Raw genomic sequence first — 21571 nt, forward strand, 5'->3', positions numbered from 1 at the left:
CCCAAAGCAAGAAGCGGGGTTCACACCTTATGGTGCCGAATAACAAATGGGGGAAGGGGCTCTGTGGCCAAAAGTAAGCCTTCGGCTACCCTGCCCTAGCCACCCCATCCACTGGGCTACTATTCCAATTAGATTGCCTGGCGTTACTCCCCAGGGAGTTCTATTTGGTGTTGATGGACATGCACTCTGCACGTGACCAGAACAGTTTTCACACACTCCCGGGTTGCAGCCCCACCACGCAGCCTGGAACTTAAGCCGGAGGCTCAGAACAAACAGCTGGAATTAACTTCTCTGGAGGCTCAGCCTGCAAGAGGGGAGATCCCGTAGCCCGGGGACCGAGCAAAAGCGTTGCATCCGATCTCGCGCGTCTGCCGGTTCAGGCCCACCGTAAAAGGCTCGGCTCAGCGGCAGGCTCCATGAAAGGCGGCGTGCCTTTTCGGGGTGGGTGCGTGCGTGCTTTGTCCCACACACACACGCCAGATTGTTGAAAGGTCAGCGTACCGACCGGGCTCCTGCCTGCTTCCACCACACTTGGTTCTCTCGGGAGCCCCATTGTTTCTGAGGAGGATGCGGACTCGTAAGCAAGCAAGTGGGGGGCGGGAGTGATGCTCCACGTATCGTCCCCGGGCCTCACAGGGGTCCTGCTGCAACGAGGTGGGGCGGGGCGGATAGCGGCTTGTCGGGGTGGGGGGCACCCCTCCCCTCTGGCGCCGCCTATGCCACGCGGAGGAGTCTGGGTCTTCCTCCACCCCCCACGCCCTTGCACGGAGGGCACCGCAAGGAAGCCCCTTCCGAGGTAGAACCGGGGGCGGCGGCGGCGGCGGCCGGTGTGCAGGGTGGGCACCGACACCCGCGCCCTTCGTCCGCAAATCCCTGCCGAGGTCAGTTTCGCCCCGGGTGCGGGGGGGGGATGGAACGTTGGCGGCGCGAACGTTCCGATTTGGAACGCGGAGCTGTTTGGCAGGACGCGCCCGCGGTGGCCCCGATGGCGACGTCGGCGGGCGTCCCTTGCTGCCGTGTAAGATTCCTGAGGGGGGGGGAGAGAGAGACCAGCCAGTGGCGCCGGACGAACGGCCAGCCTGCAGGCAGCGCGGCGCCAGAGAGGAGCCACCCGAGCTGCCTCCTTTGGCGCCCTCCGACTCGAAGTGAGGCCCTTCCCATTGAGTGGCCCTGACTCGCGAGTAAGCGTGCCTGGGCTTGCAACTCTATCCTCCCCCCGCCCCCGCTCTGTGTTGATCCGGCTATTCTTGTGCTGCCCTGATGAGCAGTGGGAGGAAGGGAAAGAGGGGCGGCGCGGGGAGGGGGGCGGCTTATTCTGGTCGAGCCGCGAAGCGCTGAAATTGGCTCTCTCCGGCAGTTGCGGGCGGTGCTTGAGCGCGGCTCGAGGGCAGCCGGGCCAGCCAAGGGCGAATGGGGGGGAGGGCGGCGGCGGCGGCGGCTTTCCCGAAGCACTGCCATGGAGGGGGATGCTTCGTCTGGCTGGCGCAGCATCAGAACGAGATTCCCCCCCCACCCGCCAAGGGATCCCCCAGAGGAGCAGCACCAGCATCACCACTGGCCCTGCTGCTTCCCTGCCCCCCCCCCGACTGTCAGCTGTCAGCCTGTTGTTGCCATGGCAACCCGCCTGGTTGGAGTCCCGGGAGGGGGCGGGGCGGAGAGGGCCCCCCCCCGTTGCTTTCCATCCCCGGCTCCAAATGGGCCTCCGATGATGCTACTTGTAGGCAGGAAGAGGCATTTTAGGGATTTGGAGGGGACCTCGGAGGTCTTCTAGTCCAGCCCAGCCATCTTAAGCCTTCTTCTACTACTCTAGCCGCTGCCACCGCCGCCACAAATTAGCGTTTTCATAATGTGGCTAACTAGTGTCCCTCTAAGGAGATGCTGCAAAGTTATAAATGAAAAAAATGCAAGTGCAAGTGAGTGAGTGTTATATAGTCGCATTTGTGGGCATGGCACTTCACTAAGGGTTAGAAGATGAGTCCCTGTCCCAAGGAGCATGCAGGCTAAAATCCATGCAAGGTAAACAACAGAGGGAAGAGGGAAGCGGAGCCAGGATAAACTGGGTGAGAAGACTTCATTGTTGCAGCAGGGATTATCAAACCTGGGTCCCCAGATTTTGTTGGACTACGACTCCCATCATCCCACTAGCATTAGGCCATAGTGGGTGACAATGGGGGGGGGAGTTCTAGTCCAACAACATCTGGGGACCCAAGTTTGATAAGCCCTGCATTATTAGCTTATGCAATATGATATGATGTAATTATTAGAGATGTGCACGAAGCATTTTGGCAGCTCATTATAGAGGCGCCGAAACGATTTGGGTTGCCTGAGCCGAAGCATTTTGGGGTGGGGGTGGGGTGAGCATTAGCTTTAAGGATCAGGCACGCAGGTCCTTCCCTGCTCCTCGGCCACCCTCCTGCCATCGCGGTGCTGTGCTGCTCAAAAGGCCATGCGCGGCTGCTTCCCTGTTCCCAGCAGCCTGTGCGTGACATTGGCACGCACATGGCATCCACACATGCTGCGCAAAAGGCTGCGCACAGCCTGCTGCGCACAGGGAAGCAGCCGCGCATGGCGTTTTGAGCAGCATGACTGGAACGGCAGTGGGGTAGCAGAGAAGCAGGTAAACACCTGTGTACCTGCTCCTTACCCCCCTCTCTGCCTCCCTGCCTGCCCGAAACATTCTGTGCACATCTCTAGCAATTACACATATACACACATGCGCACAGATGCATAAGTGCCTGTGGTGTCTAGACCAGAGAGCCTTAACTTGGTCCCCCTCCTTCCTGTATTTCCTGGGCTTTGTTTCCAACCCCTCCCCAAAAGCAGAGTGCCTTTGATCCCCTCCCCAATGCATTAATCTAAGCCCCTCTCACCTGTTTTCAAACTAATTTAAGGACAGGAGGGCCTTGGGGTCTGTCCCCAGAGGTCTCTGGCTTGACAGAAGAGAATTTCCAGTGTTTATCGTCAGAAAACCCCTTGGAAGCAGCAGAAGGAGATTAAAATTATGGTTTTAAAACCGTAAAACTACCTTAAACTTAACACACACAGAAAAGGAGAGAAACTCATTCTAAGAACATGTATTTATTTATTACATTTATATCCTGCTCTTCCCGGAAGGCTCAGAACAGAAGAAGAGCCCTGCTGAATCAGGCCATGGGTTCATGGATTCCACCAGTGGTGACTCCTGTTGAATCTCAGTACAGTTATCCCTTGCCAACCACGGTTTTACCCACCACGGTTTTGAGTATACGCAAATGGGAATTGACAGGTCTTGCCAACCGTGATCGAAGTATCCGCGTTTGGTGAGGGGGGGTTTTAGTGAGGGGTGGTGGTGTTTCAGTGATTTTTTTGTGTGGGAGGGGGCGTTCAGAGGTTTGATCTGCTCATTCCTCTTGGTGACCTTTACTAACCCTTGCTGTCCCTTGCCAATTTAAAATGCCTTTGTGTGATTTGGTGGGGTTTGAAAAATGTCCAGAGGTTCAATCTGCTCATTCACTTTGGTGACCCCAGCAGTTGGCAAGGGATGCCAGTATGCAGGCAGCCTCTGTCTCCACTCCTCTTTTTTGTCCCCAGCATCTGGCATTCAGGTACACTGCATCTGACCCTGAGGCTCAATCTAGTTCTCACAGACCCTAGCCTTAGTTCGACTGCGTGTCCTTTGTTTCTTAAAGTGCCGCCTGCCTGGGGACTTGCTTTTGCTCCTGAGCTCCCAGTGGCTGGCTGAGACAGACAACCCCCCCGAGAGATGGAAGAGAAGAAAAAGAAGAGGAGTCCCAAGGCTCACATGGCCCAGCCGGTGCCCTCCAGTGCCCTGCGCAAGCTGCCCGTCCCTGCCAGCAAGAGCACCTCTTTCTCCCTGGGGATGCCTCACCTCCCTTCGCCAAAGCAAAGAGCCAAGTTCAAGAGGTCAGTCCCTGGGCCGGGGGGGTGGGGTGGAGGCTGCACCGTGGCCTCTGCAGGGAATTGTCTGTTCCTGCTCCGGGTGCCAGGGAGAGTCCTAAGGCAGAGATGAGATGTCTGGCCCAGGGGGTCTGATTCGAGGGCCATGCCCTTGTTGGGGAGATCCGGGGTGGGGGGGAGGTTTTGCTTCAGCTCATGTTCTGATTGCGCTGGGGGCAGGGAAGGCTTACGAAGAGCTTCAGCGCTTTGGTGCAATGCAACCCATTCACCCCTGCTCAGTACGCTGGGCACATCCCAGTCTGGACTGGGTGGGTTGACCGGGGGCAGGAGGCAAAGCATAGAGGACCCCACTTTGCCGTGAGAGGGTCAGACTAGCTGGCCTTCAGGGCTCCCTTTGTTTCAGTGAACTTACCCAAAGATTCACAAGGCCACCCCCAGATCTGAGCTGGATCTGGCACTCTCCATACCACTGTTGTTGCAACCCAGCAACACGAGGAGGAGATCAGGCTGCACCCACGGGAGGAGTTCTTGGACATTGCTACTGCCCACAAATTCCTTGGATGCTCAGTGCCAGGAAGCAGCTTTCGGCAGTCTGCTTCCAGCTGGCAAAGTTCCTCCATTCTTGGGAAGGAAAGCGGGAAGTGGTGCTGGGGGCCGGCTTGGAGGCCATGCCTGGCTCTCTCAGACGGATTTCTTGCCTAGCCCAGCCCCATCCTGGATGTGCTCAGATCTCCGAGTATTTGTCTGACGCAGGGCCAACAAGGAGAAGCCACGAGCCCCGCAGCCCGGAGGCAGCGCCGGAGCAGCCATGGGCACGCCCCTCCAGCACTCCTTCCTGACCGACGTCTCGGATGTGTACGAAATGGAGGGGGGGCTCTTGAACTTGCTGAACGACTTCCACTCGGGGAGGCTGCAGGCCTTTGGTGAGTGCTTCGGGGCCGCTTGGTCAGAGGACCGGCCTCAGACAGAGGGGGCCAGATGCGGCTGACGACAACTCCCACAATCCCTTGCCAAAGACCTTTGCAGCGGGGGGTCGTGGGAGTTGTAGTCAACATCTAGGAATCCCCATTACAGGGAACACTGCTCAAGACCCTCATGTGTGGGATGCGGGCTGGGAGGAAACCAGCTCAGGAATCGCCAGTTCTGGCCAGTGTGTGATACTAATAGGCATGAGTCTCACATCATGAATATGGGGATGGCCGGGGTTAGGAGTGAGGCCCCCTGGATGGCTCTGCAGCCGTCACTCCTTCACAGTCTAGCCTACCTCACAGGGTTGTTGAGCGGATAACAACCCCCCCCCCCGCATAGGTCACCCTGAGCTCCTTGGAGGAAGGGCAAGATGCAAACCTGATAAATAATTATTGGGAGACGGTGTTTAGCATTCAGGTGTTTTGGATAGGTTCTCCGCTGTGTTTATGTCTTTTGCTAGCTTTGGTCAATATTATTTCGCTGAAGTTGCTGTTTATTTTTCTGGGTTCTGGCAATATTATTTAGTTCGAGTTGCTGTTTATGCAGAGGGTCTTTGGGCCTAGTCCAACAGGGTGCACATTGCATCTCAGGGCCCTTATTTTAAAGGAGAATTCAGAACTGCCCAATGGTCTGTGAGTGTGATTTGCATGTCCCGGTCCCTCCAGACCGACGTCCGGTCTGCTACACCAGGCTGGCTTTTAAAAACACACCAGCTATAAGTGGCCATTTCAGATTAGCAAACTGGATGCAAAGAACATCAAAGAGCCTGCACCAGGAGTGTGCTTCCCGCGAGGGTCAGATTCTTCTGTGAAAGGAGCAGGGCGGGAGTGGTTCTCTGCGATCTCCCGGAGCTCTTTGGGTCGTGCTGATGCCCCCACCCTGTTCTTGGCTGCTGCAGGAAAGGCGTGTTCCTTTGAGCAACTGGAGCATGTGCGGGAGATGCAAGAGAAGCTGGCCCGCCTGCATTTCAGCCTGGACGTCTATGTGGAGGAGCTCTCGGAGGACCAGAAGAAAGCCGTGGCTGACAGGAACCTGGATCAGCTCCTGACAAATGTGAGTGCTGCAAGGAACGCAGAGATTCCTCTCCCAGGCCAGAGAGCCTCTCCCACCTCCCACAGGGAAGGACCATTGCTCAGTGGAAGAGCATCTGATTTGCATGCAGGAGGTCCAGGTGCAGTCCTCAAGGTAACTGCGGGGATGGTGGCCTCTCAGCTCCAGACAGTTTTGGAGGAAACTATTTATCTAGACCCAGAGGTGCACCTAGGTAATTTTGGAGCCTGGACCTAAAGGTCTTTGGAGCCCACCCCGACCCCAGCAAATTGAGCACCATCCTGCTCAGCTGGGAGACCACATCACCCGAGACAGACTAATGAGGATTTGGGGGCCCTCAGGGGCCCTGGAGGCCCTGGATTTTGGCTCTGAAGTCCAGGGGTAATAGCACCTCTGTCTAGACCCATTTCAGACTGGCTTCCAGGTGGGTTATAGGTGGCACATAGGAACACGGGAAGCTGCCCTATACTAAGTCAGACCCTTGGTCCATCTAGCTCAGTATTGTCTACACAGACTGGCAGCAGCTTCTCCAAGGTTGCAGGCAGGAGTCCCAGGGAGATTGCCTTGGTCAGCCTGAAGGATGATCTCCAACGGGGAATTGATAAAGCGAGTGTGACTCTGTTGGTCCTTTGGGATCTCTCTGTGACTTTCTATATTATCCCTCTGGAGTGTCTGAAGGGGTTGGAGTGAGAGGCCCTGCTTTGCAGTGGTTACGCTCCTGCCTCTTGGGCAGATTCCAGATGGTGTCCCTTGGAGACTGTTGCTCTTCCAAACGAGAGCTTCTGTATGGAGTCCCATTTATTCATCCAGGCTTTTAATTAGATTTACAGAATCTGTCACTTTTTACAATTGTTTTAAAGTTTAATGTTTTAATGCTTGGTTTAATTTGTTGTTTTATTGTAAGCGGCCCAGAGATGTGAATTTGGGGTGGTACATAAATATGCTAAATTAAAATAATAATAATAATAATAATAGATTCCCTGGCAGCATCTCCAGCTTGGACTGGGAAAGGCCCCTGTCCGGAATCCTGGCAAGCAGTCCTGAGCTAGATGGACCAAGGGTCTGATCATCCGTACTTGAGACCCTTGTTTTTGAGCAATATTTATTTATTTAATTAATTGTTGCATTTATATACCGCCTTTCATTAAAAACAATCACAAGGTGGTTTACAAAAGTTTAAAAACATACAATAAAATGACAATAAACGTATTAAGTTAAAAATATAAAAACAAACTAAATTTAAAATCTATAAAATACCAGCATAAAAATGATACACAGATAAAAACGCATAGAAGCCGCAATAAAAACAATTATATAAAAGCCTGGATAAAATACTAATAGCTGCTAGTGTTTGTTCTTGACTCTCTTTCCTTTTACAGCTGGAAGAACTCAGTAACTCCATGTATCCTTCCTGTGGCTCCTGGAAAGCAATAATATAAGAACAGCCCTGCTGGATCAGGCCCAAGGAGGCCCATTCAGTCCCGCTTCATGTTTCCCACAGTGACCCACCAAATGCCTCTGAGAAGCCCACAGGCAAGAGGTGAGGGCGTGCCCCCTCTCCTGCTGTTGCTCCCTTGCAACTGGTATTGGGAGGCATCCTGCCTTCGTGACTGGAGGTGGCCTATAGCCACCAGACTAGTAGCTGTTGATAGACCTTTCTGCCATGAATCTGTCTAAGCCCCTTTTAAAGGCATCCAAGCTGGTGGCTGTCACCACATCTTGTAGCAGAAAATTCCCTAGGTTAATTATGCATGGTGTGAAAAAGTACTTCCTTTTGTTGGTCCTTAATTTACCAGCCTTCAGTTTCATGGGTTGATGCCTAGTTCTAGTGCTGTGCGGGAGGGAGAAAGATTTCTTTCTCTCCACTCCACGCATGGTTTTACAAACCTCTATCATGTCTCCCTGCAGTCGTCTGTTTCCTAAACTGAAAAGCCCCCGGTATTATAGCCTTGCCTTGTAAGGAAGGTGCTCCAGGCCCCTGATCACCTTGGTTGCCTCTCCTGTGAGGCTGTGAATGCATAGATAATTCCATGGGCAGTTGGGTTGGAGGGACATATTAAGAGGTTTGAAAAACAAACAAACCAGAGTGACTCATCTCATTGTCTGGTCAAGGAACTTCTGGATTTCGAAAGGGAGCCTTTTCCCTCCTCCTTCCAACTTACAATATCTTGTAGGTGGGCCTTAGGGTCAGTGGGATGTATGCTGCGAGGTGAAAAAAGCTCCCCCTGCCCACCGCTTGCTGTATGGATGTGTCTCGTTGAGTGGAAAGGAAAAAGGACACCCTTTCCCTGAGCCCACTCTCAAGAAACCTGCTTTCTTCCTGCCCTGCTATTTCACAGTCAAGTGCTCAGTCCAGGGTTGACAGCCAGCTCCTTGAGCACTATAGTGAACAGTGGGGGGTGGTTTCGGGGTGGGGAGAAAGAAAGAAAGGTGAACTTTTTCCTCCCCGCTCCGGAAACCTTGAGCAGCGAGGCTCCTTTTTCAGGTTAGCTGGGGTCCTGAACAGGAGCCCCCAGACCTGCTAGGCACACGGCAGTATTTTCTTGCAAGTCCCCACTGTTGTGCATGCTAAACAACTGTCATGGGTATCAGCAGTGCAAGAACAGGGGTGGATGTACTGCCTTTTCGAGAGGAGTTTGCTTGCTTCCTCCCTCCTCGCTCAGTGGGGATAATATAGGAGTTGAAATTTGTCTGAACATCTTCAGAAACTGTCCAGGTGGACACTGTCTTAGTCTAGAGAATTCTGAGAAGGGTCTGACCCTTGGGCTTGACTGCCTCTCGTTTTCCCTTAACGTGGCACCTCAGCCAAAAGCTCCACTTGGCAGAGAACCCGGACTTGGAGGAGGCATCCGCTGTGGTCTAGAGGAGGCCAAGAGGCTGCCCAGCCCTCCTCTCGAGCTTCGGCAGCAGGGAGCCTCAGGAAAGGAGCCGCTGTTGCTGAGCGAAGAAGAGCCTTGAGTTCGAGGCTGCCTCTGAACCACCGTCCAGGGAAGGACAGACAGCTGTCCCCAGTTAGACGCTGCCACCTGATTTGCCAAGGCAGGGATTTGGGGAGGGGCCAGCGTTCAACCTGCCAGCCGAAGAATCTTATGGAAACGCAGCCAACTCCCAGGCCGCTGGTTGGAACCAGGAGACAGCTGTGCACAAACAGAATGGAAGCAAGCCGGGGTCAGGGTGGGGGGCGGCAGTGGGTAGGGCTCCTGCGCCTTGGGATTGCGGGTGATCCAAGTGTTGTGCCCCAGGATCCAGGGTGCCCTTTCAAGGGGACTTGGGGTGTTCCTCGTGGACAATGCAGAACCGCTGCTTTGAGCGGCAGCATCACTTGTGCCCAGCTGAAGTGGTGCACGGTTTGGAATTAGGCTCCATCCAGAAGCCTTGTTTGCAGACTAGTGTGAAGGATGCATGTACCATCTGTGTGCAGTGTACACGTGTGCAGAGCTGTATGCACATGCAGTGATTAACATGCTTGATACACATATAGTACACTTCCTACCTGTCTCCTGCATTGAAGGGGGGCTGTACCCAGGACCACTTTTAGATTGAACGCACATACAGTCATTCACACACAAGCAGGTGCATGTGTACAGATACTTGTGTACACACACACACAGAGCGTAATGTCTGGAGTGGTTAGGGCTACACATTCCTTAGAATTCAGGCTGGCTGCTCTCCCCTAACCCCCCCCCCACTGCTGTTCCAACCTGGCTTCTCCCTGCCTTTGCAGCTCACATGACAGATGTACTAGGCAGCAAGTCAAACGCTGCTCTTGTAGTCTAACATGCCCCCCATTCCCACGCATCAAGCAGCCTATGCTGCTCCTCTGCTTCCCCCCTCCTTACTGCAGCATGAACTTGAATGTGCCTTCCTGCCCATTTTGAACCTAGAAAAATTGCCCCAGGGAGGGGAACTGACCTTGTGACATCACTGACATCAGCCAATCAGGGCTCTGCGTGCCCAGATTTGGCAAAGAGGAAGAACCAGTTTCCCCCAAATTCAGTCCTAAGGAACACTTGTACATCCATACAAAATGTGGCGAATGAGCATGCTTTGCCTGCAGGCTGACTACTGCAGGAGAGGAGAGCTGGTCTTGTGGTAGCAAGCATGACTGGTCCCCTTAGCTAAGCAGGGTCTGCCCTGGCTGCATATGAATGGGAGACCAGAAGTGTGAGCACTGTTAAAATATTCCCCTTAAGGGATGGAGCCACTCTGGGAAGAGCAGAAGGTTGCAAGTTCCCTCCCTGGCAGCATCTCCAAGACAGGGCTGAGAGAGACCCCTGCCTGCAACCTTGGAGAAGCCACTGCCAGTCTGTGTAGACAATACTGATCTGGATGGACCAAGGGTCTGACTCAGAATATGGCAGCTTCCTATGTTCCTTTGTCTGAACAGCATCACAAGTTAATAGCAACAAGAACAAACACCTCCAGTTCTGAACAGATTCACCAAGAATGAGAGCTTCCGTTGTAACATCGGCTACTATGATGTGACCTCAAAGTGATCCCTGTTATCGTCTAGCTGGATTGAGAATTCTGTGAATCTCGAATCCTGGCATGGAGGAGGGAGCTTGAACTCTACCTGGCTCTGATCCAGACTCCATTCCCGCCCCCACTGCTGTTGATTTGGAAAACAACCCCATCGGTGCCAATGTACAAGGAAGCAAGCAAACATAGACAGGCCACTCATGCCGTTCTCCTCATATGCCGCTTGACCCTTGAGCTATGTAAATAGTGATCTGGTGTAAGTTGCAATGTAATAATTAGCAGATGGAGTGATTTGGTGACTGCTTGTGCTGCATTCATTGGAGACAAAAGGATCAAACAAGTGCAAGGAAACATCAAGTTCCATCCCTTGAGAATGACATCGTCCTCCCTTCTTAACAGCTGTTAACATTTCATCTAAATAAAGTTACTACATCAGTTTGTTGCTTCTGACTCCATTGGGTTTATATTCCAGGACTGGTAGCTGGAATCTCTGTTTTCTTTCCCCCTCTAAAGACTTTTGATCCCTCAGAGTTGAGCAACCATAGGCCTGTTTCCAACCACCCATGGCTAGGCAAGGTAATTGAGAGGGTGGTGGCCTAGCTCCAGGCGGTCTTGGAGGAAACTGATTATCTACAGGCTTGTGGCTGGGTATGCTGGGAGTTGTAGTTCAGGAACATCTGGAGGCCCACAGGTTGGGGAAGCCTGATTGACCAATTTCAAACTGGCTCTCAGGTGGGCTATGGGGTGGAGACTGCCTTGGTTGGCCTGATGGATGATCTCCAATTGGGAATTGTCAGAGGAAGTGTTACTCTGTTGGTCCTTTTGGATCTCTCGGCAGCTTTCGATACTATCGACCATAGTATCCTTCTGAAACATCTGAGGGTGTTGGGGGTAGGAGGCACTGTTTTACAGTGGTTCCGCTCCTACCTCTTGGACAGATTCCAGATGGTGTCGATTGGAGACTGTTGCTCTTCGAAATCTGAGCTTAAGTATGGTGTCCCTCAGGGCTCCATACTCTCTCTAATGCTCTTTGACATCTACATGAAACCGCTGGGAGAGATCATCAGGATTTGGAGCAGGGTGTTATCAGTACGCTGATGACACTCAGATCTACTTCTCCATGTCAACTTTTCCAGGAGCTGGCATATCCTCCCTTTAATCCCTTAATAATAATAAATAATAATTTGATTTCTATACCGCCCTTCCAAAAATGGCTCAGGGTGGTTTACAAAGAGAAATAACAAACAAGATGGCTCCCTGTCCCCAAAGGGCTCACATTCTAAAAAGAAACACAAGATAGACACCAGCAACAGTCACTGGAAGGGTACTGTGCTGGGGGTGGATAGGGCCAGTTATTCTCCCCCTACTAAATAAAGAGAATCACCATGGTAAAGGTGCCTCTTTGCCCAGTTAGCAGGGGATGCGCTCCCTACTGAGATACGATCCTCCCCTTCTCTGACAATTGTTAAAAAGCATTTGAAAACCCAGCTCTTCACCCAAGCCTTTTCAGTTCTTTAAAATTCTTAAGGTTTTAATTTGTGGGTGATTTTTAAATTGTTAAATTGTTTTAAGCTTTTGTATAATGTTTTGACTTGTTTTATGCTATTGTATGTTAACCGCCCAGAGACAAAAGTTTGGGGCGGTGTGCAAATTTGATTCATAAATAAAATAATAAATAAAAAGAAAATGTATTTTCAAGTCAGGAAAGTTGGAGCGGATGGCGAGGTGGTGCCACAGAAATGCGATGCAAGATGACTGCGTGGGGTTGATTGCATTCAATACGGAGGCACTGGCTAAGCGCCGCTTAACACAACCCGGAAATGAAGTACACCATTGACAGGCTGATCCGGCTCCGGCTCCGGCTCGATATACCGCCAGATCGAAGAAGAACTTTGACGCCAAGCGCAGCAGCAGGAGGCTGGGCAGCGGCGCCCCCTGGCGCCGGCGCTTGGTTACTGCGCGAAGGGTAGCGCCAGCACCGAGCAGGCGAGAGCGTCCGCTTCGCTTGGCGCTCGTTAGTGGCGTCATCGGGAGGCGCCGTTGCCCGGGCCGGGGAGTTTGTGTTCCAGCTGCTGACTGTTGCTTTGGGAAGAGGAGGAGGAAGATGGAGGCGGAGGCGCGGCTGCTGCTGCAGTTGCCAAGGAGGGTGGCGCAGCTTCAGGTGGGGTCCGCTGGGGTGTGGCTGGAAAGTGGCCCCGCGAATCCCCTAGACTGGGGGGTCGCAGTTGACCCCCAGCCCCGTCTCGGGAGACTTGGCAGCCGCAGGCAGAATCAAGCCAGCATCAGGCAAGGAAGGGAGGAGAGCTGGCTGGGGCCCTTTGCTAAGCAGGGCCCGCCCTGGTTTGCATTTGGATGGGAGACTACACAATGTGAGTGCTGTAAGAGGAGAAGATCCCTTAGGAGATAATGGGGCCACTCTGGGAAGAGCACCTGCCTGCTTGCATGCAGAAGGTCCCAAATTCCCTCCCTGGCCGCATCTCCAAGAGAGGGCTGAGGGAGGATCCTGCTTGCAACCTTGGAGAAGCCACTGCCAGTCTGGGTAGACAATACTGAGCTAGATGGACCAAGGGTCTGACTCAGTATATGGCCACTTCCAAATGGCCATGGGATGCATTGGATCTCTGAATGGACAATGGCCCTTTGGAAAGAAGCTTTTCAGCGGGCATTCCCTGTCATTAATTTTAGTACATTCTCTAGAGCACCTGCTTTGCATGTAGAAGATTAAAAGTTCCCTCCCTGGCAGCTTCTCCAAGACAGGGCTGAGAGAGACTCCTGCCTGCAACCTTGGAGGAGCCGCTGCCAGTCTCTGTAGACATAGGAGCATAGGAAACTGCCTTACACCGAGTCAGATCCAAAAGGATCTCTTCAAACTGGTGAGTGAGTGAGTGATAAAATGGCAAATGTGGTTCAACGTAAGCAAGAGTAAAGTGATGCATATTGGGGCAAAAAAACCCCAGCTTCACATATACACTGATGGGGTCTGAGCTGTCAGTGACTGACCAGCAGAGGGATCATGGGATCATGGTGGACAGATTTGTTTAAGGACACTATAATATTAGCATTTTTATTTTCAGTCCCCTTCCTAGCATGGGATTAGCCTTTTTCACAGTATGCAGTGTCGACTCAGGGTGCAGCAGCTGTGAAAAAGGCTAATTCCATGCTAGGAAGGGGACTGAAAATAAAAATGCTAATATTATAATGTCCTTATATAAATCTATGTTACATTCTGTCCCCCTACTGTATTTCAGTGTCAGGTCTGGCCTTTTAAGGATATTTATTAAATAATGGTGCTCTCTGTTAAATGACCTCATGAAAAGGTTTTCAAAGGTGGTGGTGGAGGAGGAAGAAGAAGACAGACAGATACTCACCTGGTTCTTTGCCCCACTTCCTCTCCTCTCTTGCTTCCAGCATCTGAGTAGGAGAGCATAGCCAATCTAGGGTCTGGATTAAAAAGCAGAATATACCAGGGTTGCCAGCTTCCTCATGGTTGCCTTTAACAGCAGTCTTGTGAATGTTAGTTAAGGCAGTGAACCTTTTCTAGGCTTGGAGATAGTGATGGAAAAAGTTTCACTTGCTTGTCAAGCTGTTGTTTAAAGGCACATGAGGAAAGTGAAGAAAACAGTTGGCAGCTGTTGCAGGCTGGTCTGTATTGAGGTAGGGGGCTGTGCAGCCCCCTCCTCCCCTTCCTTGTTACTTTTTTTTTTAACCAACAATTTATTCACTTTTCTTTCTAGGCTTGTGTCAGGGGCTATCTTGTCAGGAAGAGGTTTCAAAGCTTAAAGGAGGAGTACGAGAGCATCGTAAGGGAGATTGAAGGGACTCCAGACCGACTGCAGTGGAAAAGGTGTTCTATACCAAGGCCTGTCTTTCTCCCAAAGGTACAGTGTTTGGTTCTTGCTGCTCTTGGCAAAAGTTGACGGTGCTTGCAATTCTCAGCTTTTAAATTGCACCAGAAGGAAAAAGATGAGAAGAACTAGCTTCAAAAGAGGTAGTAATGTCTCTGCTTTCTGCACCCTTACACCTACAAGAATGTCAGGTGATCTGGCTTTGTGTCTGGTGTTTCAGGCTCTTGCCCTTGAAAGGGTCTACCCCGATTTGTTTGTCTGTAAACTGCCACAAGCCTCTTCTCTGCTGTTGTTTTTTCTAAAGAGAGGACTCTTTGAAAATTCCCATGTTGTACCTTCTGAGCAGAAAAGCATCTTGTAGTGGTGCATAGAAATATCTTCTTGTCTCTTCTTGCCTGTAATGTTTTTCTCCCTCAATGATGTCTTAAATTAAATGTGCTGGTAATTACCTTTAAAGCCCTAAACGATTTAGGAGTTACCTGGGAGAGTGCTTTCTTCTGCATGATCCCCACTGCACATTATTAAATATTATTAAAGAGCCAGCGTGGTGTAGTGGTTAGAGTGCTGGACTAGGACTGGGGAGACCCGAGTTCAAATCCCCATTCAGCCGTAATGCTTGCTGGGTGACTCTGGGCCAGTCACTTCTCTCTTAGCCTAACCTACTTCACAGGGTTGTTGTGAAAGAGAAACTCAAGTATGTAGTACACCGCTCTGGGCTCCTTGGAGGAAGAGTGGGATATAAATCTAATTAATAAATAAATAAATAATAAAATAATTATGGTCATCGAGAGAGGTCCGTCTCCGGATGCCACCAGCTCATCTGCAGTGACTTGGGAGCAGTAGGGATGTGCCTCTGAACTGGTTCGAAAGGCGGCCGGTTCCTCACGTCAGATACTTCCGGTTGTATCCGGTCAACGGGGAGGCAGGGAGATACGCTGCTGCCCTGATTAACTTTGGGGGGAAAGGAGCGCTGGCAGGGAAAGAGTGGAGGGAAGGGTAAGTGCACCCTCTCCCGCTCTTAAAGCAGCACCCCCTGCCATCGAATCACCCCCGCCTGGTTCCGTGCACATCCCTAGGGAGTGGGCCTTCTCTGTAGTTGCTTCTGGGCTGTGGAATGCGCTCCCTATAGACCAGGTCTGCGTGACATAAGGCCCAGAGGCCAGATCCGGCCCGCGGGGACTTTTTTTCCTGGCCCCCAAGGTGGGATTTCCTGCAGCAAAAGCCATGAAGAGCTCTTGGCCTGTCCCATGGATAAGCAGCAGTTCAACACAGTCAGCCTACTGACACTATCTCTCTTGCCCCCAGACTCCAACCCTCTGTTCCTAATTTTTATTAATATTTTAAATAATTGACTTTAATGTTATAATTAATGTGCTGAAAATTGACCTTGGTGCCCTGCGCAGCAAGTTGTGGTTGGTTGTGGCCCACTGGGGCATTTGAGTTGTGCACCCCTGCTATAGACGTTAGAGCCCTTAAGACACATTTTTTTAAGCCAGGCTTTTCGTTATCTTTGAATGTTTTAAATTGTTTGTTTGTTTTAACAGTTTGTCTTATTTTGTTTTTGTTGTGTTTATTTTTGTGAACCGCCTAGAACACCTAGTCAGGCAGTATATGAATCAATCAATCAATCAAATAAATAAATAAATGCATTGAATGATTCTGTCCAGAAACCAGTGAGAGTGAAGGAGTTACGTGGTCCAGAGACAGGATCCAACGAGAGTCACGCTCGGAAAAAGGCGGAAAAGTGTTGTCAGACTGAGTCGCCCTCCCAAAAGGAGCACGATGGTGTGGGGCAGCTTCCAAGCCTGCTTCCAGCGGAGGTGGTGGCAGAGGCTGAAGCTAGTGACCTGAGGCCGAATCCAGAGGACTTTGTGGAGAAGCTCTCTGGGGACGTTCTCAACCTGTGCGAGGAAGTCAAGGACTGCAGAAGCGTCTCGTCTGAATGGAGCAGCTCTGTCCTGGAAACGGAGTCTCCCAGATGGAGCCAGGGTAAGGCGTGTGGTGCCGTGAGACGCCCCCTTCCTGTTCTACGGAGTCTGCCTTTGTGTGCTGTGCAGTTGCTGTGTGCGGAGACAGCAGAGGGGCAGGAGGGAAGGGAAGGGAAAGGCGATGCAGGACAACTCCTGAATGTTTCCCCCCTTGTACAGAGCTCCCTTTCCAGAGAAGACCGGAGATGCCCCAGGCGTTGCCTGACCTCCAGCGCCACCGAAGGCATCTGGCCATGGAGCTGCTCTGGCTGCAGCAAGCAATCGCCAGCCGCAAAAATGTAAGAGCCGGCCCCGGGAGGCGTGGGCTGATCTCTGTCGGCGGGGAGGCTCCTAGGGGAGCAGGCATTCCTGCAAAAGCCCAGAGCCCAGGGCTTGGGCGGGTGGGCAGGCGGGGGCCGGATCGTGGGTGCTGCGCCTCTTTGCTCCTTTGGCAAGGAGAACTGCTGTCTAGCACTCACCAGCTGAGACAAGGCCTTGGGGACAGCAGGGGCGTAGCTAGGGGAGAGGGGGCCCGTGTTCGCCCCTCTCCCTGGTGGTCCCCTGGAGCAAGGGAGATAATGAAGGAAATAGGGAAGGGCGGAGCTGGGGGGCCCTGAGTTCTTTGAACCCCTCCGCTCCATGATAGCTACACCCCTGCGTGGGGTGACCCCTCTGCTTGAGTGCCTTTAAGCTCGGGGTGTGTGTTCCATTGCTGGCAGCGACCTTGAGGCGGTCAGAAGCCAGGGCGGGGTCTTGCTCTCTTCTGGAGTCTCATAATAAAAATATGTAGTGTTTGTATAGCACCGGAGTTCTCGGGCTTGGGCTCCCCAGAGGTTATTAGCCCAGCAACTTCTGGGGAGCCAAGATGGAGAATCTTGGCGTAGCACTTCCGGGTATTTGCACTGCTTCACACGTGTTTTCTTGTTGCCATCTTCGCAACCATCCTGTAAGGTCAGTAAGTGTTGTCTTCATATTACAGTTGGAGAGGTGAGACCAGGGAGGATAAATTTCCCAACGGTGGGGTGGGCAAATGTGACCCCCCAGCTGTTGTTGAGCTGCAGTCGTCCCTCACCTATTGCAGGTCTCCCAATCGCAGATTTGAGTATCTGCGACTGGGAAATTCTGACCACCCTTGCAAACTGTGACCTGAGTATTTGCAGTTTGGATAGGCTTTAAAAAAAAAAAACTTTGGTGAGTTTTGGGGGTCATTTTCAGGTGTCGGGGTCATTTTCAGGGGTTCAGGGGCGATTTTCGGGGGTTTGGAGGATCTGTTTTTCTTTTACTGCTGTCATTGTGTGGTGGTGGAGCAGCGAGGACTGCGGTGAGAGCCCTGCCTGCCTCCCAGATGGTCGGGGGCTGGAGGTCGCAAAAGAGCTCCTTACACAGGCCCGCCTTCCTTCCAAATTCTGTAGATCAGGCGTGTGCGCAGAATTGGCCCAATCTGTACATTTGGGAGGAAGGTGCCGGCAGGCCCGTGTAAGGAGCTATCTCTCTATCTCCAGCACCTGACCATTTGGGAGGTGGGCAGAGCTCTTGGCTGTGCCCTGCTGTGTCACCACCAAGCTAAAACATTTAACTGTCCCTCCCCGCCTGTCAGGGAGATTTCCGAGGGTCAGGGGGATTTTTTTTGCTCACGATTCCCCTAACCCCCTGTTTCCCATTCATTGCAATGTTGCCCTAACTGTGAATTCGCCAACCGCAAGCTTTTCCCGGAACAGAACCCTCGCGGTTGGCGGTGGACGGCTGTACAAGTCCCATCACCCCCAGGCACAACTTACTGATGGGAGTTGTAGTTCAGCAGCAGCGGGAGGGCCAGGTTTGCTCACCCCTGCCCTAAGGCCACCTTGTGAGTTCTTGGCAGAAGCAAGATTCAAACTGGGGAAATCCCGATTTGAAGCTCAGTCTATGAGCCATCGAGCAGAGAAAATGATATGCTGATGTTTGCTAGAATATAATATTTGTCATGCCAGACGGTGGGCCCGGCCCTGTACAAAAGGCAGAAGTACCGTCTGGATTTCATCTGTCCCTGACCGCTTTTCACCTCTTCCCCACCTGCCTGTCCTTCTAGTATTTGGTCCTGAAGCAGAGATTGGCGAACCCAGAATGAGTAAGAGCCAGTCCGGAGTAAGAGCCATGGTCCTGTTCGCACAGAACTGGAAGTGGGTCTGCTCTCACCCCTGGGAGAAAGAAAAAGCACTGGGGAACAAGATCCGCCAAGGCTGCAGGCAAGCGCTTCTCGCTCCTTGACGTTAGCTGCTCCGTGTGGCCTCCCCATGTCTCCCGACGGTGCTCACCTTTTGGTAACTTGCAAAGCGACAAGGAAGACTGACCATTCTCTTCACACACTTCAAATCAAAACGTTGCCTGTTGTACAAGGTGCTTTGTGGAGGGCTCAGGTTCACTTGTGCACTCTTGGGAGGCAAATCCAAGATCGGGGAGTTGAGACTTCATTTGGGTTTAGCAGCCTTTGCAGAATTAGCTGCTATTTGAACTGTGGCATGTTTCCGTTGGCCGTCGCTCCCTGGGACAGAAGGCGGTATATCTCTGGAAGTCTCAAGTTAGGGGTGATTCTGAAGATCCCAACTCCCACATCTGTGCTGCAAAGTTTTGGAACATTGTCTGGTGAAACCCGTAAATTCTCCCCTGGGCTTCCGCTGTGATTTTTTTACATCTGGGTGTGTGTGTGTGTTTGTGTGTTTTTTTATATTTGCCCCAACATGCAATTGTTCTGTAAGCCTTTATAACAGATGCCAGTGACTTGTGTTCTGTTTTTGAATAAAACATGTTTCTCCTCCCCCCGCCCCCGCTCCTTCTGCATCTGGCCTTACATTTTAGCAGCATCTCACACTTTCCACCAGCAGGAGGCAAAGCCACTCTAGCAGAGGGATTTGTGGGTTGATCTCTACCCTGCGTTCCACTCTGCAAGACCTTTTCCTCATCCCGCATCCTGCCCCACACTTTGTGATGTGCTGGAGAGATCCTCTTTCACCTGGATGGCTGCCAAGGTGTTCTCTCTTGTTTCTAGTTTTCCTGTTGAACCCATTGCCAGCAGAGATCCACTGTGCCAGCTTGCTTCTAGCTTTTGAGAAAGCATGTTTGGAAGGCCCCTAATAGTTGGGGGCTAGATGTAACTCAGCCTCTTGGCCTGCTTGGATACTGTCAGCCAGAGGGCCAGGTGGGGCAAGGTTTGGGGCCCTGCTTTGTGATGCAGAGGGCTTGTCAGCACCTATGTTCAGAAAGAGGGCAGCAGACCCTCCTCCACGGGCCACAACCCGCCTCTGCTGCCGGTCTTGGATTGGTCCTGGCACAGGTAAGCTGTTCCGTATTCCTTAGCTCAGGGGTTGGAGAAGCCCCGTTGTAGCTGGTGGCCCTTAGCTTTGGGAGCAGTGGCACCCTTATGGATAGATACAGGACTAAATACCATCCCTGGTAGCGAAACAGCCCAATGATACTTCCTCATCTGTTGCCATTTGGGCTAACCCCAGAGGAGTCAATCCAAAGGCAGTGCAGTTTCATCTGCCAGCAGCAGGGCTCTGTGCATCTGAATATCCATCTGTGTGATGAGAACATTCTGCAGCTGCTCCCTGGATGCAAACACTGGCAAATGTGCATTTTGAAACGCTTGCATTATTTCTTCTGCTTTGCGGCCCCCGTGAGTGCGCAGGGCATACTGGGGAGACCCCCGAGCCGGGAGGCTGCTTTTAAGCCTCCCGGCCAGGGGTCTACTCATAAGTAGGCGCGGCGCGAAGCCGCGCCATGGCTACTCACGATTCTAAAAACCAGGTTTGCGGAGCGCTTGCTCCGCAAACCTGGTTTTTTACCAGGGGTTCTCGAGTGGGTTACCCGCTCTGGAACCACCGGGCTTGTAGCCAAGCCCGGTGGTTCTCACGTATAGCAAAAATCGGGCTAGGCTCTCTTAGCCCGATTTTTGCTAATCGTGTGAATGGCCCCATAATGTTAACTAATTTTTGCACTGCACCATGTAGACTCTGCCGTGAGATAAATTTTGTTGATATCTGAAAATGTGGGTACAGGAACTAGTTATCAGATGGGAACCTAGGAAACTGCCATAGACTGAGTCAGACCATTGGTCTATCTAGCTCAGGATTGTCTTCACAGACTGGCAGCGGCTTCTCCAAGGTTGCAGGCAGGAATGTCTCGTCTCAGCCCTATCTTGGAGATGCTGCCAGGGAGGGAACTGGGAACCTTCTGCTCTTCCCAGAGCGGCTCCATCCCCTGAGGGGAATGTCTTGCAGTGCTCACACATCAAGTCTCCCATTCATATGCAACCAGGGTGGACCCTACTTGGCTAATGGGGCAAGTCATGCTTGCTACCACCAGACCAGCTCTCCTCTATCCAGATGCAGATACAGTGGTTAGATATAGCAGTAAGGACATTAACAATGGCAAATTCTTCTGTATTTGTGTCAGCTGAGAGCTTTGAGTTGACTGTCCTGACTGTTTTTTGTTTTGCTGTTCTAAGACCCTAAATCAAACTTGCTGATTTCTGAGCTTTTCAGGAAGCTGAAGCCTGTATGTACCCCGAGCCCCTGGCTGCCCCCCCCCCCCCGCCCCAGGCTCCACAGAGAATACGCATGATGGGAGGCGGTGATTGTGGCCGCGCTGCCCTTCACGCCAGCCACTGAGAGAGCACACGGGATCCTCAGTCGTGCACATGGTCCTCTTTCCTTACCACTGAGTGCCTTTCATTGATGGAGACACTCTTTTATCCTTTCATGGGAGCTGCAGTGGGTATAGGAAAGAATCACCCCCTTTGATAGACCTTAAATTCTGGTTCCCTTACATCCTGAAATGAAAACACAAAGAAAATTCCCTTCACCAGCTGTACTTATCCAATGCAACCTATAACATCCAACTGAAAAACATCACAATTACAGTCCAGAAAAAGTGTCAGAAACAAAAAACAAGAATTACTGAGATTGAAAAATGATCACACACCCCACCCCCACCCCCGCAATGTCAATATTTTGTTGAACCATCTTTTGCTTTAATAACAGCCTTGAGTCTGTTGGGATACTTCTCTATCAACCTTGCACATCTAGACGGAGCAATATTTGCCCACTCCTCCATACAGAACTGTTCAAGTTCGGTCACATTGGATGGTAGGTGTTGGTGGACTGCTATCCTCCCTGGATCCGGTCGGCCCTCCAAACTGGATGGAAGAGCAAGGAGGAAACTGGTAAGAGAGGTTACCAAGAGGCCAATGGCCACTCTGAAGGAGTTAAAGGACTTCATGGCAAAGAGTGGTTGTTCTGTGCATGTGACAACAATTTCACGAGCGCTCCACAGATGTGGCTTGTTCGGGAGGGTCGCAAGGAGAAAGCCACTTCTCAAGAAAGGCCA

General features: G+C 51.8%; 2 protein-coding genes across 10 annotated transcripts; both read left to right on the forward strand.

Annotated features, from left to right (window-relative positions):
* Positions 1–233: 233 nt before the first annotated feature.
* On the forward strand, positions 234–10830 carry CCDC28B (coiled-coil domain containing 28B). 9 transcript variants are annotated; one of them, XM_053268617.1, is made up of 6 exons: positions 234–491; positions 3669–3903; positions 4651–4820; positions 5765–5919; positions 7296–7318; positions 8722–10830. In XM_053268617.1, exons 2-6 carry the CDS (start codon positions 3743–3745, stop codon positions 8777–8779), a joined length of 567 nt encoding a protein of 188 aa, XP_053124592.1. In that variant the 5' UTR covers positions 234–491; positions 3669–3742; the 3' UTR covers positions 8780–10830. The 9 variants fall into 9 exon arrangements, with proteins under 9 accessions (XP_053124592.1, XP_053124591.1, XP_053124590.1 ...); XM_053268616.1 differs by having other exon boundaries at positions 234–441; XM_053268615.1 differs by having other exon boundaries at positions 441–577.
* Positions 10831–12310: 1480 nt separating this feature from the next.
* On the forward strand, positions 12311–19001 carry IQCC (IQ motif containing C). The gene is made up of 5 exons (XM_053268523.1): positions 12311–12556; positions 14130–14273; positions 15908–16229; positions 16388–16506; positions 18276–19001. The coding sequence occupies exons 1-5, from the start codon at positions 12500–12502 to the stop codon at positions 18312–18314; spliced, it is 681 nt and encodes a 226-aa protein (XP_053124498.1). The 5' UTR covers positions 12311–12499; the 3' UTR covers positions 18315–19001.
* The last annotated feature ends 2570 nt before the right edge of the window (positions 19002–21571 follow it).

The sequence above is a fragment of the Hemicordylus capensis genome, chromosome 7 (assembly GCF_027244095.1).
Source record: "Hemicordylus capensis ecotype Gifberg chromosome 7, rHemCap1.1.pri, whole genome shotgun sequence".
NCBI lineage: Eukaryota > Metazoa > Chordata > Lepidosauria > Squamata > Cordylidae > Hemicordylus > Hemicordylus capensis.